Source organism: Taudactylus pleione, unplaced genomic scaffold (assembly GCF_031769625.1).
Source record: "Taudactylus pleione unplaced genomic scaffold, aTauple2 ptg000217l, whole genome shotgun sequence".
Classification (NCBI taxonomy): Eukaryota; Metazoa; Chordata; class Amphibia; order Anura; family Myobatrachidae; genus Taudactylus; species Taudactylus pleione.
The window spans coordinates 3,182,696-3,202,143 of NW_028284619.1; the positions used below are offsets into that span (position 1 = coordinate 3,182,696).

General features: G+C 44.1%; 1 protein-coding gene across 2 annotated transcripts in view; it reads left to right on the forward strand.

The window, feature by feature from the left end:
• Positions 1 to 19,448, forward strand: part of DCP1A (decapping mRNA 1A) — an 87,525-nt gene that overhangs the window by 12,950 nt on the left and 55,127 nt on the right. For both annotated transcript variants that reach the window (XM_088478681.1, XM_088478680.1), the window contains exon 4: positions 16,304 to 16,370. In XM_088478681.1, coding sequence (XP_088334807.1) covers positions 16,304 to 16,370 — 67 coding nt within the window. The remainder of the gene's footprint in view (positions 1 to 16,303; positions 16,371 to 19,448) is intronic.

Sequence of the window (19,448 nt, forward strand, 5' to 3'; positions counted from 1 at the left end):
ATTGCTGTGTATACACAAGATTGACAGCATGTGGCTAAGCGTAGCAAAATCCTGTCATACATACTATATAATTCTGTGGCATACATACTATAGAATTCTGTGGCATACATACTATAGAATTCTGTGGCATACATGCTATAGAATTCTGTGGCATACATGCTATAGAATTCTGTGGCATACATACTATAGAATTCTGTGGCCTTTGACATGATTTTCCACTTCTTAGCTGCATTATCAGCACATTTCGAACAGCCTATAACATGGCTCCCCACTGTGTCCAATATTCTGGCGTGAGACAAAGGGGTCTTTAGCGCAATTTTACCAATGCTTAGTAAGAACACATCTGTATAATCTTTTGTCTGGGACTTAAGGCATAATGGGGGCGATTCAATTGGTGGCACTTGCGGATGTCAGTGTCAGGAGCCCAACGAAGCAATTACCGGCGCAAACACCTCCCAGCGCCGACATTTCTGCTTACCCCTTCCTTAGGAGACGAGCAGTAATGTTTGAAAAATCCTGTTTTTGGGCCCCCAAACTGCTGTTTGGGTGCCTTAACCAGGACTTTAGACTGTTTTAGCCATTTTATGCGGCTAAACTTGGTCTAATTGGTTGTGACAAGCGCAGTAATTAATTGACGCCCAAAAACAATTGAATTGTAACATTGTTCACCCATTAATAAGCGCGACTTAAAAAAAGAATTGAATCACCCCCCCAATAAGTTTTTCTATTATTTGGAGCGCCATACCTAAAATATTCAATTAAAAATGGCACACAGGCAATTTGTGGCATTTGGTAGCAGATTGTTGGATGAAGCCCTTGGTAATCGGTGGGACATTGCCACTATGCTTGTATTGTCTCCAACCCTGTGTGTCTGAGACGTATGATACATACATACATACATACATACATACATACATACATACATACATACATACTGACATACATACTGACATATATACATACATACATACATACTGACATACATACTGACATACATACATACTGACATACATACTGACATACATACTGACATACATACTGACATACATACTGACATACATACTGACATACATACTGACATACATACAGACATACATACAGACATACATACAGACATACATACATACAGACATACATACAGACATACATACAGACATACATACAGACATACTGACATACATACTGACATACATACTGACATACATACTGACATACATACTGACATACATACTGACATACATACTGACATACATACATACAGACAGACAGACAGACAGACAGACAGACAGACAGACAGACAGACAGACAGACAGACAGACAGACAGACAGACAGACAGACAGACAGACAGACAGACAGACAGACAGACAGACAGACAGACATACATACTGACATACATACACACAGAACCATTACATTGCAGGAATCTCATTATGCCCCAAGCTAGGTGCCAGCACAGCTATTGCTATTAGATGCGATATTTAACATTTCTGTGAGATAATTTACATTTTAAAAACCCTTTAGCAAAACAAAATGTCATTGTAATGGAAGCAATCTCTTGATTTGCTTTTTCATTTGTGATTTTAGATCGGAGCAGTCTCTCAGAACATAATAATGTTGCTTTTGATTAAGCGCCATAACTTGGTTACTTGTCACTGTGGCAAATGCTAGTAATGCTTTATTTATACCTTGTGTTTGGTTGTATTGTGAGGTACACTGAGGGGAAAGGACCCTCCGCAGACAACAGTGGATGGATGTGCATACTCCAGACTCATAATATCTGGCCAATACATAAAACATGTGACCATGTGCATCTTCATCAGAACTGTCCAAGCAGAATTACCCAGGGGGAAGTTTTCTAGCAGTGAGGTGAATTAATCGATCGTCATACGAAGCAATATAGCCATGTGGGTTTGTGGGTGGAGAAAGATCGTACAGGCAATAGACTTCTGTGAGGTGGGAGGAAGTGATATGGTCAGAGGAAGTACCCTTCACTATATTATTGACAAACCCACCAGTGTGGTGCGACCTATATTACTCTACCCAGGTTTTAGTGGTTCTTTAAATGTTGTGGGGAGCGTTTTCCCAGCATAGTTTGGGTGCAGCTATTCCCTTCGTGTACAAGGTCAGTGCTACTCTCTGAAGCAAGTGAACATCTACACCCCACGTTGCAGCATTTTTCCTGATGTAGTGGTGTCCCCCAGATGAGCATGACCCTGATGTTATCCATATGTCATGGCCTTTAGAGCTTTCTACCACCATCAGTCAGACGTCTGTTTAATTGAGTCTTATGTATAAATGGTGCAGACTCAGGGCCTGATTCACTACCGATCGCAACTGCGATTGCATTATCGATTACACGCGCAGTCTCGCTGTGATATGCTAATCCATTGTGATCGCTATGCCGCTGTAAGGACGCCCACTTTACTTTACACACATCCAGAATGTTTAGCAAGACTGTGAAACCATCGGTACAATCGAGTACCATCGCATCCTCACACACACTTGCACAAGGTCAGACCTTACTCAGAAAGAGCTAACTTCATTGCACGCTATGGGGCCTCATGCTGCGTATGGCATCACAGGGGATAATTTATGCACGCCCCTGCAACGGCGGTCAAACGCACTGGCCCGCCTGCGTTTTGCCGACCACTCCCAAACGACACTTCCTGTCAATCACTCTGCAATGGGTCTGCGTAGTCACTGCGATCGCAGTCCCGATCACACTGGCCGGTTCGCGCACTCACTGCGATGCGTGCGCAGTATGCAACAGTCGGCCAATAGTGTGTGTAATCGCTGTTGCGATCAGTAATGAATCAGGCCCATAGTACGATGGGCTGTTCAGGCCGTAGCACACTCAATTGGTAGCTCAGCGTACCATTTAGGGTGGATCACGGCTAATAACTGAAATACTAATTAAGTTACACAATTTTTCCCAAAACTCCAATTGTGTTTTTATATAATTTTGCAGACAACCATAAATAAAGGGAAATCATTTATTAATTGAAACAAAAATTAACTATGTAGCACATATCTGATTATGGGATGTAATTTTTGTCCCGTTTAAATGTAGAAATTGCTCTACTTATTAACCATTGTGGTTTGTTACTACATTAAATTTAATTAATGTTCTCTGTTTTTTTTTCTATGCCAGTTACCGCTTTCTATAAAGCTGTTTAGTGTGTAACTTAAATCTGTCATCAACATATTGTTTACTCTGTAGAACTATAGAAGAACCGTTTTAATTGCACTGTTCCCCAAGGGTCTATAACAAAATATATTTTAATAATCTATCCATAGTTCAGTCTGTATCAGGAATCTTGATGAACCAGCAAGGTTATTTCCCCAGGAGCTGCTATTCAGGTCATACATAGACTACACCAGGGTCATCTTGGTTAGCAGTTCACATGAAACTAACTCAATAACCAACTCCCCGTTGTGTTACCCCTTTTGGCTAAAACAGCCAGACACACACACAATCGTTGGGTATTTAGATAGAAATACTCTATACACAAGGCGTCTGCACTGTTATCTGCGTTATGGATGCCAAAGGCCATATCGGTAGCTCGGCAGAGCAGCACAGTCTCTCAGTGTCCCTGTATGTGTAAAAGGGTGTTTTAAACACTGTTTCTATGGCAGCTGAGCTTCAGGCAAACTAGGAGCCGAATATATAAGAAGAGGAGGGTGTATTGGTTTGTGTAACTGGAGTTCCAGTTGCTGATTTCATGGTTCCTGTAAGATAGCTGCACTTAGCAAAAACTCTGGCTGCACTTTATTTTTCTTCGGTACTCGGCCCCCAGCATTGTGCTTCGCAGCCATGTCCATCCTGTACTCTGAGGTCACAGCTAATGTCATCTTATCCTAACTAATATATTGGCTGGGTATGTCACGCATATACATGTGCTATAATGATGCTTTACATATTCTATTTTCTGTTTTTTTGTTCCTGTTGTTTATTTACCCAACCCCCCGCCCTCCCCCGATTTTTTTTTTTTTTTTTTTTTCTTCTTGTGTCCCAGGGCCTGATGATACTACTACATTGATAAACAGCACAGAAATAAGTCATTTTATTTAGCAAAAGTTGCAGATGCACATGTATACTACAAGGCAGTAACATCAGAGTTTAGAATGGGCATATTTCCGCTGTTTGTACCATGTTCGTTTGAGCCTGCGATATAGTATGGAAGGTGTCCTGATAGGGACAGGAATATTGTGCACCTGATAGGGACAGGAATATTGCGCACCTGATAGGGACAGGAATATTGTGCACCTGATAGGGACAGGAATATTGTGCACCTGATAGGGACAGGCATATTGTGCACCTGATAGGGACAGGCATATTGTGCACCTGATAGGGACAGGCATATTGTGCACCTGATAGGGACAGGAACCTTGTGCACCTGATAGGGACAGGAACCTTGTGCACCTGATAGGGACAGGAACCTTGTGCACCTGATAGGGACAGGAACCTTGTGCACCTGATAGGGACAGGAACCTTGTGCACCTGATAGGGACAGGAACCTTGTGCACCTGATAGGGACAGGGATATTGTGCACCTGATAGGGACAGGGATATTGTGCACCTGATAGGGACAGGGATATTGTGCACCTGATAGGGACAGGGATATTGTGCACCTGATAGGGACAGGAATATTGTGCACCTGATAGGGACAGGAATATTGTGCACCTGATAGGGACAGGAATATTGTGCACCTGATAGGGACAGGGATATTGTGCACCTGATAGGGACAGGGATATTGGGCACCAGATAGGGACAGGGATTTTGGGCACCTGATAGGGACAGGAAAAGGAATGAGCACCTGATAGGGACAGGGATATTGTGCACCTGATAGGGACAGGGATATTGTGCACCTGATAGGGACAGGGATATTGTGCACCTGATAGGGACAGGGATATTGGGCACCTGATAGGGACAGGGATATTGGGCACCAGATAGGGACAGGGATTTTGGGCACCTGATAGGGACAGGGATATTGTGCACCTGATAGGGACAGGGATATTGTGCACCAGATAGGGACAGGGATATTGTGCACCTGATAGGGACAGGATAAGGAATGAGCACCTGATAGGGACAGGAATATTGTGCACCTGATAGGGATAGGATAAGGAATGAGCACCTGATAGGGACAGGATAAGGAATGAGCACCTGATAGGGACAGTAATATTGTGCACCTGATAGGGACAGGAAAAGGAATGAGCACCTGATAGGGACAGGGATATTGTGCACCTGATAGGGACAGGGATATTGGGCACCTGATAGGGACAGGGATATTGGGCACCTGATAGGGACAGGGATATTGGGCACCTGATAGGGACAGGGATATTGGGCACCTGATAGGGACAGGGATATTGGGCACCAGATAGGGACAGGGATATTGGGCACCAGATAGGGACAGGGATTTTGGGCACCTGATAGGGACAGGGATTTTGGGCACCTGATAGGGACAGGGATATTGGGCACCTGATGGGGACAGGGATATTGGGCACCTGATGGGGACAGGGATATTGGGCACCTGATGGGGACAGGGATATTGGGCACCTGATGGGGACAGGGATATTGGGCACCTGATGGGGACAGGGATATTGGGCACCTGATGGGGACAGGGATATTGGGCACCTGATGGGGACAGGGATATTGGGCACCTGATGGGGACAGGGATATTGGGCACCTGATGGGGACAGGGATATTGGGCACCTGATGGGGACAGGGATATTGGGCACCTGATGGGGACAGGGATATTGGGCACCTGATGGGGACAGGGATATTGGGCACCTGATGGGGACAGGGATATTGGGCACCTGATGGGGACAGGGATATTGGGCACCTGATGGGGACAGGGATATTGGGCACCTGATGGGGACAGGGATATTGGGCACCTGATGGGGACAGGGATATTGGGCACCTGATGGGGACAGGGATATTGGGCACCTGATGGGGACAGGGATATTGGGCACCTGATGGGGACAGGGATATTGGGCACCTGATGGGGACAGGGATATTGGGCACCTGATGGGGACAGGGATATTGGGCACCTGATGGGGACAGGGATATTGGGCACCTGATGGGGACAGGGATATTGGGCACCTGATGGGGACAGGGATATTGGGCACCTGATGGGGACAGGGATATTGGGCACCTGATGGGGACAGGGATATTGGGCACCTGATGGGGACAGGGATATTGGGCACCTGATGGGGACAGGGATATTGGGCACCTGATGGGGACAGGGATATTGGGCACCTGATGGGGACAGGGATATTGGGCACCTGATGGGGACAGGGATATTGGGCACCTGATGGGGACAGGATAGGTAATGAGCACCTGATGGGGACAGGATAGGTAATGAGCACCTGATAGGGACAGGAAAGGTAATGAGCACCTGACAGGGACAGGAAAAGGAATGAGAACCTGATAGGGACAGGGATATTGGTCACCTGATAGGGACAGGATAAGGAATGAGCACCTGATAGGGACAGTAATATTGTGCAAATGATAGGGACAGGAAAAGGAATGAGCACCTGATAGGGACAGGGATATTGTGCACCTGATAGGGACAGGAAAAGGAATGAGCACCTGATAGGGACAGGAATATTGTGCACCTGATAGGAACAGGATATGGAATGAGCTCCTGATAGGGACAGGGATATTGTGCACCTGATAGGGACAGGGATATTGTGCACCTGATAGGGACAGGAATATTGTGCACCTGATAGGGACAGGATAAGGAATGAGCACCTGATAGGGACAGTAATATTGTGCACCTGATAGGGACAGGATAAGGAATGAGCACCTGATAGGGACAGTAATATTGTGCACCTGATAGGGACAGGATAAGGAATGAGCACCTGGTAGGGACAGGGATATCGGGCACCTGATAGGGACAGGGATATCGGGCACCTGATAGGGACAGGGATATCGGGCACCTGATAGGGACAGGAATATCGGGCACCTGATAGGGACAGGAATATCGGGCACCTGATAGGGACAGGAATATTGGGCACCTGATAGGGACAGGAATATCGGGCACCTGATAGGGACAGGATAAGGAATGAGCAGAGACACCGGTTTATTTAGCTTTTAATTCCTTGAGGAAAAATAAAGTAAGGTTGGGTCTTGGTGCCATTTACAGAAGTAAATATAGGGACCATTGCAGCGCCCCTCATGTGCATCATTGTCTGGAAATGCCCGGAATCGGTATGAAATTCAACTCCCGACAGCGCTGGAAATGCCGATCGTCCTTAGGTAAGTAATAACTAACCTAGCCCCCCTAACCCTACTTAGAGGTGCCTAACCCTAACCTCCCCCCCCAAGTGCCTAACCCTAATCCCCCCTGTAAGTGCCCTAACCCTCCCGGGGGTGTGCCTAACCCTAAGTCCCTCTCTGGTGCCCTAACCCCCCCCCCCTGCAGCTGTCCGCTTGCGGCGCACGGCATCCCTTCGATCGGGATGCCGGGCGCCTGTCTCCCGACGTTGGGAAAATTACAGGCGTCTAGATATAGACGCCTGTCATTTAACCCACGCCGGGATAAAGCAGCCGGGAAGCCGGCTGTCTGGATCACGTCAGCCGGTTTCCCGATTGCATCCCAAATGCCTATGTTGGAAAGAATAGCACTGTCCTGCCTATTGGCACCGGCACTTAATGCACAGAAGTGCATTAAAATGTATTAATTCTATTAGATCATCTTCTTTAATTCCACTTGCATGATAATGCCAGATTTTGGTCTATGAATTAAGCTGGCATAAAGAGAAGGGAGACCTGCACATTGGTAGAAAATACACTGCTTCACCTATGTGGACATTTAAGGTTCTCTAAGTGCCCTTATGCTGGTGGAATAAAGGCAGTTCTACAAAAAGACTTACCAACTGTTTGCTAGGTACTAGTTAAAATCCTATAACTAGAACATTTTTATTCATTTAGGTCAGGGGTGGGGAACCTCTTTCTGCCGAGGGCCATTTTGATATATATATAACATTATTCGCGGGCCTAGTGCAGGTCACACCCCCTTCATGTGACATCACACAGGGGTGGGGTCACAATAGCCAGTGATTACAGCAATGCCCAGAGCATCCTGAGGATGCTCCAGGGAGCTGTAAGGGCAGCAGTGTGACCATCTGAAGCTTCATCTGCTGTATAGATTTTGGCTGCAGGGTGCCATTCTAGGCACCCTCTAGCCAGCTGAGGCTAGCAGAAAAAAGCTCCAAGGGCCATACCAAATGATTCCGCGGGCCTTATACGGCCCCTGGGCCTGAGGTTCCCCATCCCCGATTTAGGCAAATGCAAAGATACAATGTAAAACCTATAAGGTTAGCCACTTTAAGGGACCTACATTTTAATCAATTCTGTCCTTATATTATGTGGTAACTGTTTTTTCCGCATGTTTCAGGGCAGAATTAAGTATTCCTAAAATGTACTAATATAGAAAGTAGGAGACATTATCTCCTTCTTTCTGGCTCCCAGCTCCTGCAGCAGCCGTCCCATAGTGATCTATAGGGATGGTATTTAACAAGATCCACAAAGTGAAGCTTTGTGGATCTTTCATGGTCAGTGGGACAGCCCTGTCGTAGAGGGATCTTGCGATGCTCTCTGGTGGGCTTGCAGGAAATCTCTATGCCTATCGTAACCTTTTCCACATGGCACATGCACAGCTGGAGAGTCACGCATGCGCCGTGGCCCGTCTGGTCTCCGAAGGCAGAAGTAAAGTGATTGCCAGGAAGGGCTCGTATAGGAACCTGTGTCCCGGTGATTTATATTTAATAATACAATTGAGCGAAAAAAAGAATCCTTATTGCGTAGCTATTTGCCTTGCCATGTGGAAAGCTAAAATGGTTTTTCAGATCTGTCCTGTTCTTACCTGTGAATCTTCTGTGTCTCTCTCCAATAATCACATGTACAGGCTGTATACAGCCAGGGGGATGCTTCTGACAGCTGCACAGAAGAAACACAGGGCATGGAGATCTGATGATCAGCTCTAGGGAAATTTGAATAAATTGTAGATTTTGTGTTGTCATTTTAAATCCTGAATCACATCCTTGTTGTGTTTTTCTTTTCACGGTAATATTGAATTATTTTTTTTCAAATCTTTTCAGTTACTTAAAACAAATGTTTGCAATAAATCTAGAATTATTTCTATTAGTGTGTGTGTGTGTGTGTGTTTATGCTCCCATCGGCCAGGTGACTGTATCTGGACAGATTGAGTACCCGTTTGTATGGGCAGGTTAACACACACATGAAATAATCATCCTTTTTTTTTTTTTTTTTTTTATAGTTTTGAAAATCGTCAGTAGACCTTGGATATATTTTTGTTGTTATACAGTACAAGAATTGTGTTCCTTGGTCTCTGACCCTCAATAAAATGTATTAGTTCCAATAGGTTTGTTGCCATAGCTTCATACATTGTAACTCTAATTCACTTACATCAACTTTTTTTTTTTTTTTTCTTTTCCTACCAATCTCGATCATCTTATTGGTTTATTCTGACATCTACATCCGATCGATCTCCTTATTGGTCCATTCCGCCATCTTCACCTGATCGTCTTATCGGTCCATTCCGTCATCTCCATTTGTCCTTTCAAACATCTGCATCTGATCGATCTCTTTATCGGTCCATTCCGACATTTCTATTCATCGTCTTGTCAGTCTATTCCGACAACTACATCTGATCGTGCGTAATCTATTGTCGCATATACATATACACACATACAAAAAGTCAGGTTTTAAGATGAATATTTATGGCCATTTTAACCCTGCCTGTGCCTCACCGGCAGGGTCTTGGCATTTTCCTGTCTTCAGTATGGCAGAACTCACAAATAAACCGTTATGCTAATGCTGTCATAGCAAGTTCTGTGACATCAAATCAGAACAGAACAAATCAGAACAGACGTTCTCTCTTTAGTCGAGCTTGGTTCTAGTGCAGCACAATTAATTTTTCTTTTTCACGACACAGCTGTAAAAATAAATAAATCTATAATGCTGAACTGATAAAGTCTGAACCCTCATTGTCTTTCTTTAAGCATGCGAAAATGTAAGAGTTTTTAAGTTAGCGCTCAGTTCACCTGTGGCTGTTCCATGATAAGTAGCATTGTATAGATTGTACAGCAATAACACACTGACACACGGAGGTGTATGACATATGAGGCACCATAGCACAGTCTGTGACATTGCATTCCTCTGCTGGAATTTCCACGGAACTCCTTGCCAGCCGCACAGAAGGAGTCCTCTGATGTTGGCAGACAAACGCCAATTGGGGCTGCAATTCTGGGCTCCGCTAGTCTGCTCCTGGCAGCTGTTATCTCACTGCCCATTAATCTATCACTCGGAGTCCTTTATCTTTGTTTCTTCAGCTAACTGGTTTCTTCAAACCTTTTCTGGCAATGTCCAGCATATTGTGGGCCGGGGGACTTCTTCCAGAAGATTTGCCTGTGTGCCCAATTACTGTACAAATGGGAGAGATGTATCTAGAGGCCAAAAACTTTTGTAATCAAATCTATGGCAATACGGCCACTTCTCTATATCGTATTGTCACAGTCACACAATAGGGGGAACAGCTGATCAGTAAGAGCCGGAACACTCTGATTTTATGCACGGAACACAGGAGTTCTTCATTTCTAAACTTTTGCTGGTTACTTTTTACTTTTATACTAGTGATAACAGAACATTGGAATTGCATTTAAAAGACAGGTAGCTTAGGGACCGATTCAGGCGAATTCATACAGAACGCAGGAGCTAATAGCTCAGCCGGCATAAAGGCGTCCACTGCTGCTTTCTCACATCCATCCAATGTCACACTCCTGTGTAAACATCGGTACCATCAACACACATTGGCCACTCACATCGCATGTACAGCAGGTCTGACCAGCTGCAGGCACTGCAAGTCTAGTTGCAGAGGGCTCTCAAGCTGCGTATGCAGTCGCAGTAGCTAATTTCTGCACACCCAGGAAACTGCGTTCAATCGGACAGGCACGCCTGCGTTTCTCCGACCACTCCCCCGTCACCACCCCCAAAGACTGACATCCTGTGGTTAGGGCGCGTTAGCCAGAACTTTAGATGGGTTTAGCTGTTTTACACGTTTAAACCCGGTCTAATAAAGCATGAAGACGGCGATAATTAATGAGCGTCCAGAACTGGGCGATCATATCAAAGCCCACGCAACATATGAATCGCCCCCGGAGAGTCCAATATATAACACCACATTACAAAGTACACTGGAATATATTCTGTATCGTCATAAAGTGTTTATAGAAAGGTGGTTGTATTGGATAGCACCCACAAGTAAGGTAATACCATGTACAGGTGCTCCTGTGGTGAAAAGCTTGTTAGATCCCGTGGCCAAAGTAATACTGTGTATATCAGAGGAGCTGTCAGCTACAAAGATTCATAAGACCAACTGCTTTTGAGCGCCCGTAGCAGGTAGCTGGCGAGTCGCAGCCGGGGTTGCAAAGTGACTTTGTGATCCTCCAAAACCTGCTGGCTGCACAGTGATGGAGTAGTACTCACTGCCAGATCTCCACAGCCGCTGTCTGTCCAGTCGGAAATGGAGGGAGGAGTGGTTAGTTCTCAGGTAACCGCCAGACAGATAATTATCCCAGGTCCCAGTGAGCTAGTTGTCATGCCCACTGCCGGACCGTCGAAGTCTCCTCAGACTGATGTGAGACCCCTCGGCATGCGAGACCCGTCGCCAGCAGCTCTTAAGAGCACAACACAAATAGCGGCAATAGTAAACTTCCAGCTGGACACTGTGCACAGCAAGTCCAAGGTGTATATGGAGAGCAAATGCAGGTGGAAGTAATGGCAGCACTCAGTAACCAAGGTCACAACAAATAACAGTTGTAAAAGCTATAGCAACTAATATTTAATATACATACATTTTTTTTTTATAATTATAAGCAACAAGTTGAAATACTTTAAGATGAATTATATCATAAAAACAATAACATCATTGTTATGGTGAAAAATACTTGTCGCATTGCCACTGGGTAAATAATCATGTGATAACTGCGAGAATAGTAATCTCATTCCCGTTCCTGTATTTACCCCCGCTAGTAGCAGTTCCAATTAAGGATGGCAGTGTTCCTTATGTATAGGGCAAAAATCCAGTTTAGATATATAATTACTAGTTTATACACCGATAGTGGAGAGGTATTCTTCTGGAAGAGATGGCATGTACCGTAAATTATCCTCAAATGATATGGTGATCTTTGTTGATGGTATGAACTGGTATGCCCAGGTGTAAAGGAGCTACACGATGATGATGAACGGAGGTTGGTCCGTGTATCCCGCAGTAAATTCAAAGTACAACCAGTGGATAGTTAAAAAGCAGGTGATCCGAATGCATTTCACTGCGCCATGAGGTTACTGTGGGGTAGCTGGATCCGACTTCTATGCCCCCTGCTCTAATTGCAAATGATTAACAGATAGTTAATTGTGTAAAGATGTTAGAGAGGAAATATAAAATTATACGGTTATGTAACCGAATAAAAGATAAATGGCAGCAGACTCATTAATCAAACATCAGACTAAACAAAAGTAACCATTTTACTCAAAATGAATGAATAGAACATGCATATAAAGGATTGCTGTGATTCACCAATCCAGTGTCTCTCTTATTTGCTGTACCTATGTCCGGGGAAGTCTCTGTTTCCCCTTCCCTTACACTGCCTGCTGATACATTGAGATGGGAGACCTTGACACATTAACATTTTACAAACTCACATACTTTGTACAACAATAAAATAGACAATGGCTATAGGTCATTATAAGAATATACTCTAGAACAGTGGTTCCCAAACTGTGCGCCGTGGACCCTGTAGTGCCTCGGGACACTTTCAGGGGTGCCTCAGGTTGGTGGTCCAGCACCAAATCAAATTATTTATGGTCAATGTAATGTAAATATGTGGACAAACAGAAGCACAAACCTGTCCACCACCACATAACTGACCATAAGGATGACAGGTCAGCACAATTTACTACACTTTACTACAATTTTTCTGAATCTCTCAATAACAAACTTAAACTTAGGGGTGCCGTGAAAAACAATGCTGATACTTTAGGGCGTTGTGATTCAAAAAAGTTTGGGAACCACTGCTCTAGAATATTTATTATATCTTTGATTATCACATTTTAGACCAAATTCAGAAATAGGTTGTGAAACCCTTTGCAATTACTCTGTTCTTCACAAGCTTCATATTATATCAGTATAGAGTTTCAGCCTTTGCAATAACCCTGTTAAAACATGCCGGAAATACTGGCGTTACCTGGTATATCATTCAGAGGGTTGGGTATGGGATGCCAGCGTCAGAATACCAACAGCGGAATTCCAGCAGTCAGAATTCCGATAGAATTAGGTAAGTATCATAAGCCCTAACTTACCTTGGGATGTAGTCACCATCCCGGCAGTTGCGATGCCAGCGCTCAGAATACCGGTGTCTGTATCTCTGCTCCAGAATCCTAACCACCGGCATCCCAACGGTAAGTATTAGGGACAGGGTTAGGTTTAGGGTCAGGCACTATGGGGAGGGTTAGGGTTAGGCTGCATGGGGGGATGGTTATGGTGAGGCTGCAAGGGGGGTGGGTTAGGGTTAGGCTGCTGGAAAGGTTGGTTAGGGTCAGGGAGAGTGTTAGGATGAGGACACTTGCCCACTTGAGTCAAGATTCTGACTTTTGGGATGCCGCTGTCAGTATTCTGACTGCTAGGATCCCGTACCCAACCCCCCCACCTTTCCCGCAGCCACACCCCAATCCTCCCCTCCTGCAGCCTAACCCCAAACCCCCCCCCCCCCCAGCATAACCTTAACCATCCCCCTAGTGCCGAACACTCACCCTAATACTGTCAGGATTTCAGCGGTTGAAATTCTAGAGCTGGGGTTCCGACTGCTGTCGGGATTCTGGCGCCAGTTTTCTGACCGCCAGCATCCAGACCACTGGGGTGCGACTACATCCCCTCTCAGGAACTATACAATGCATCTCCTCTCAAGCTTTCTGTTCTTCCCAAACCCAGGCCTATACTCTTAGATTCTATTATTAGCAGATTTCCCTGCCTCTCTGTAACTGCCCGACTCACACCGACTACAGAAGACCAGCGTTACCCAGTTAATTCTAAAACATGCAAAATATAGTAAGCTGTTTTACAAAGGCAACATCTCAAAGATATTTGGTCTTTTTGTCCATTTACCACTCTGTTAAATGAAGCGATGACAATTGTCATCCACTATATTTTGGTCCGAGCTTCCAGATGCTGCCATAGGATGGGCGTCCGCTCGGTGAGGAGGTGAGTCAGGTTATGTACTAGACATTGTGTTTCAGACAGTACAGATAACGGTGACAGCTGGGGAACATTGTGACCCTGAGGTGATTTGTATGACGAGAGGCTTGTTTAGAAATAATTGGAGGGATAACAGTTGAAGGACTGCTCAGCCTCATCTTTTACAGCTACATTCTGGAACCTCTTCACTTGTAACATTGGCAACGTTTGTGGTGTGATTCTGTACAAGTATCAAGTAAGATGCAAGAAGGAAACAGCACAGATGGGTATTGGCCTATGACGCTATAGAGTGTAAGCTCCACTGGGGTTGATGTTAATGGCCAAATATCCTATGTAAAGCGCTGTGGAATATGTATGTGCTATATAACTGTTAATAATAAGAATAATTACACTAATAAATGCATGCCGGAATTTTCCTCATTTGTTATATCCCTGTACGTTATGATAAATATTTGCCAAGTACACTCTAAAGTGCTTTTACGTACTCCCTGAATTAATTAGGTTAAAAAAAAAGTCTGCTCATCTCATCAATGTGTGTAATCAGATGGCAGGGTTCATATAGAGCCAAACCTGGGGACTGACCACACTTATGTGCAATGCCATCCCTGGTGCCAAATATACCAACCCACGGAGATGACCTCTCCCACCTTCTCTCTATTTGAGCAGGGATTTCTTCCACTGCCAGCGTCATGTCCGCTCACAGCAGCTGCCGGTGTTGGTTGATATCGCTGATCCCATCCTGTACTGATCTATGACAGGGAAACAAACTACTATTAGTAATGGTGACGTCTGAAATTGATTTTGGGGGGAGGGGTGTAATTTGGGATGTGGGGAATCGTATCTCTTTGGGCCATACCCATCTGACCAAGGGTTATGCCCCCACCTCTCAAACTGGGTGAGAATGCAGAGAGATGGAATGGCTGCGCGCCTCCCACAGTGTCGTTCTGCCATATCTGTGCGCTGATAAAAATCTCAGCACCATTACTATTGCTGCAGTTCAAAGAAACTCCATTTTGTTGGATGTTTTAATGTCACATTTTAGGAGGTCCGTCCATCCCAGATGGCTTGCTCTCACTAATAGCATGAGGGAAGAACAACTGTACAACAGTCTCTCTAAAACTATTCTATTTGTAATTGAGTTCTTAAATAGCTGCGTTGCCTACAGAAAATAGATACTGAGCCAGTATGCAGCCTATCCAGTTGCTTGATACCACTGGGGTCACTTATTAAAATTCATGAGGTACTTGTTGGTTTCTAATGAATTTATAGTCTACATTGTCATAAAGTTTAGTTCAGCCCACAAAATGGCTGCCATGCGTGTGGGGTAAAACCATAGACGCATCTAAGCTCATGTTGGCTTATTTACAAAAGTGATGCAAACAATGTTTTTTTGTTTTTTTTCTTGATGCAAGTCTAGTCCCACTTTAATTTTTACATATTTTTCTGGCAGGTAGTACAGCGCCCATGGAATTAGCACTCTTGGATCCAATAACTGAATCCATTATTAATATAATAATAAGGCATACTAGTAAAGACGTATGGCCCTCATCTAACATTCACAAATCCAAATGTTGCTGGTTGACACAATAACATTGATGCTGTAGTTTGCTCTGGCTACTAATGTATTATATAGAGGACTGAGCTGGCTGTATCATGCTGTGGTTATTGTGGTGTGTTTTGGTTAGAAGTGCCTAATGTATGTTTTAGAGCCACATTATGAGCTTAGGGTGTGCCATAGTACTAGCCGCCTACCTTTATAGACATGGGGGTCCTGTGGTTGGGTACAGCTCTGTGATCCTTCTATATTAGCCATTATTAACCATACTATCTGGGATGTTGAACATTAGCTGCAGAGTGTTCTCAAACTCTCTAAAGTGGAACCACAAATAACATGTTTTTATCTTTTATCAGGGGTTTGGAATGTGTGATTGTGCAGCCTGTGGGTGGTCTTGTGTGACTGGAGAAGACACACATTACAGATGATAGTGCTACTTATCTAATGTTTTATGTCTGTCTGTCTCTTTCAGTGTCCATTTACAGTATCTGGTTCTATGATGAGAATGACTGCCAGCGGATTGCAAAGCTAATGACCCAGTAAGTATGGTTGCTGAATCTGCCATGTTTCAGCTGTTGGACACCGTGATCTTGTGTAATTTGATAGATTCTAAACAGTGTTTCTGTGCAATCCCCTTATTAAATGTTTACTAATGCAGGGAAAAAACAAGAAGTCTTCTAGACATCTTAAGGGCTTATTCTGACCACCTACGTCCGATTCGGAATCGGACCCTTAAAGTAAAACTCCTTGTGTAAGGGAAAAACTGTGTATGGGCAGGAAAACGTCCATCAGGAAAGACTTGTAGTGCCAAGCCTGCACCGCTTACAGGAGAGAAGAGAGAGTGGATATAATTGAAAAATTGAACTGTTATGTTTAGGAATGCTATGTTTTATATATAAGTTAATAAACAGGTGAACATATGTGAGAGAGTGACAGAATAGTACTTTCTTACATTCTGTTGTTAGTGTATTACCTATGAGAGGATCATCTGAGAAGAGGAAATATACAGTAGATAGATGTGCTCTTTACCATGGAGCAGGGGTTTCCCAAACTCTGTCCTCAAGGCACCCTAACAGTCCAGATTTTAAGGATACCCATGTTTTGCATAGATGGCATGATCAAACTGACTGATGTAATTAAGTTGCCTGTGCTTAAGTATGAATGTCCTGAAAACATGCACTGTTAGGGTCCCTTGAGGACAGAGTTTGGGAACCAGTGCTTTAGAGCTCTCTTATATTAGATGATCGTGCCACTGAACTAGTGACGCTGGAAGTCAGTGTGTACATGAGTCCCGTACTGCACACCTCACCAGATGCTCATAGTCCCAGTAAGGACGTTCAATTAGTTCTGTATAATTGTGTTCCACATTCTGCAAGACTTTGATCATCTGGAAGGGTAATCTCTGCTCTGCGGTATAGCATTGTCTTGAACGGGCCCTGCTCACTCGTACATGATAGATGATGCTCAACAGATTTCCGTCTCTCTTGCAGTTCTCTTCAATTAACTTTCCTTACCCCCATTTACTGACGTGGAAATGATGAATAATCTACTTGATGTATCATTTCTATCCAATGATCTATAATTTAGGATGAGCACATGGCAAAGCAGATACAAATCTGTTTCTCCAATAAACTGATCCATCTCCAGAAGCCTGTTCATCGTAAAACCTCAGTCTGTCAAGTACATTTCACAAAGACAATAAACTACTTTTGCAATAAACTAGTTTGGTTAGCTTTAGGGTGTAATTATTGGGTGTTTTGTTAAATATCTGTAGAGCTTTTCTATTTTACTGGGTCACCTTGAGTTCTCTGAGTGAGTCTATGTGCATAGTAACGGGCTATTTCTGCAGGTGTATGGACTATGGTGGCAGGATAGATTAGTATGGCGAGTTCAGTTCCTCTCAGCTGATTCTAAACTTTATTTAGTACTAAAATATTCCATAACATTTTACAGATTAGACAAAACACTCTTAATTAAACAAGAGTGGGTATTAACAGCAGACAGAGAGGTAAGAGGGTCCTGTTCGCAAGCTTAAAATCTATAGGATAATTTGAGTTTGATACATAAGGTTAGGTGCCACATATTGCACTTAGGGGGAAATGTATCAAACCATCTGAGGGGAGAAGGTACCCATAGCAACCAGTTGGCTTCTAGATAGCAATTTATCAAGTGCATTCTATAAAAATGATAGATGCGGATTGTTTGCTATAGGCAACTTCTCTACTTGTCCACTTCTCCACTCTTTTTAGAAGGTTTAATACAATTTGTGCTTAGTGGAGCTATACGATCCAGTCACACAGCAATATTGGTCTGGGAGGGGGCGAGGTCAAAGGAATGTTGGAGTATACAAAGAGAACACATGTAAGTTTTGTGTGAACTGTAGAGGGGTGGTAATAGGATAAAATATCCAAGGATACTTCAGAGGGTGGTTGGGAAAGTCAATGATCTTTCCTGGAGAGGTGGGGTTTTCAAGGAATACTTGAATTCTTGGAGACATGGAGACAGTCAGAAGACCAGTAAATATGTTTTTGAAATAGTTTGTGCAAAAATTATAAATACATGAAGTAAATTTGTTTGCAGAATATGCACGTATTTCACACAAAATACTGCAAATGCTCCTTGTATATGAGATTTGTATTCAGATTGGATGTAGGGAATATAGGACAGTTATGAGCCATGTATAACACCTAGGCAGCGAGCTTGAGGAGTAGGGTTTATTGACTAGAGATATATTGATATCAGATAGGCAGCTTCTTTTGGCTGATGGGATTATTATCAATTCAGATTTTGAAAGATTGAGTTTGATTTGGTTTTAGGACATCCAAAATTAAATATCAGAAAGACATTCAGTAACCTGGGGCCAACATGGATGGTGAGAGATGCGAAGAGAATAAAATTTGCTATCGCCCCCCTAGAGATGATGCTAAAATAAGAAAAAGTTTACCAGTATTCCAAAAGAAATCGTATAGGTAGAGAAGAGCAGAGGGCCGAGGACTGAGCCTTGCGGTATTCCAACTGATAAAGGAAGCGGAGAGAAGGTGGAGTCAAAGACGCACACTGATAGAGTGATATGATAAGTATGATGAGAGTCAGGATAGGGTGGAAATGGTATTTAATGCCGACGGCAGCCCGACAGGTCGGAATCCCGACACTAGCAGGTGAGACCTCTAACTCTCAACCCCCCCCCCTCCCCAAACCCTCCCTTGGAGGTGCTTAACCCTTACCTCCACCCCTAGTGCCTAACCCTAGCCTCCCCCCTCACCCTGTTAGTGCCTAACCCTAACTCCTCCAAGTGGTGCCTAACCATCCTGGGGGGATGCATAATCCTAAAACCGCCCAGGGGTCCCTTAATCTAAATACCCTCTCCCCCCCCCCCCCCCCCCGCGGCTACTCGCTGAGACGCCCAGCTTACCTCCATTCGGTGTGTCGGGATCTAGTAGTGGGGCTAATGATAGGCGTTGGAATTTCGACGCCTATCTTTAGTCCCATTTCGGGATGTGGCTGTCGGTATATTGGCGGGCGGGATAGCGCCCGCCGGTATCCTGACTACATCCCGGATAGGACAGTGGACCTAGGGAATATAACATTTGTATGACAAGACAGTGGCCAAGAGTATG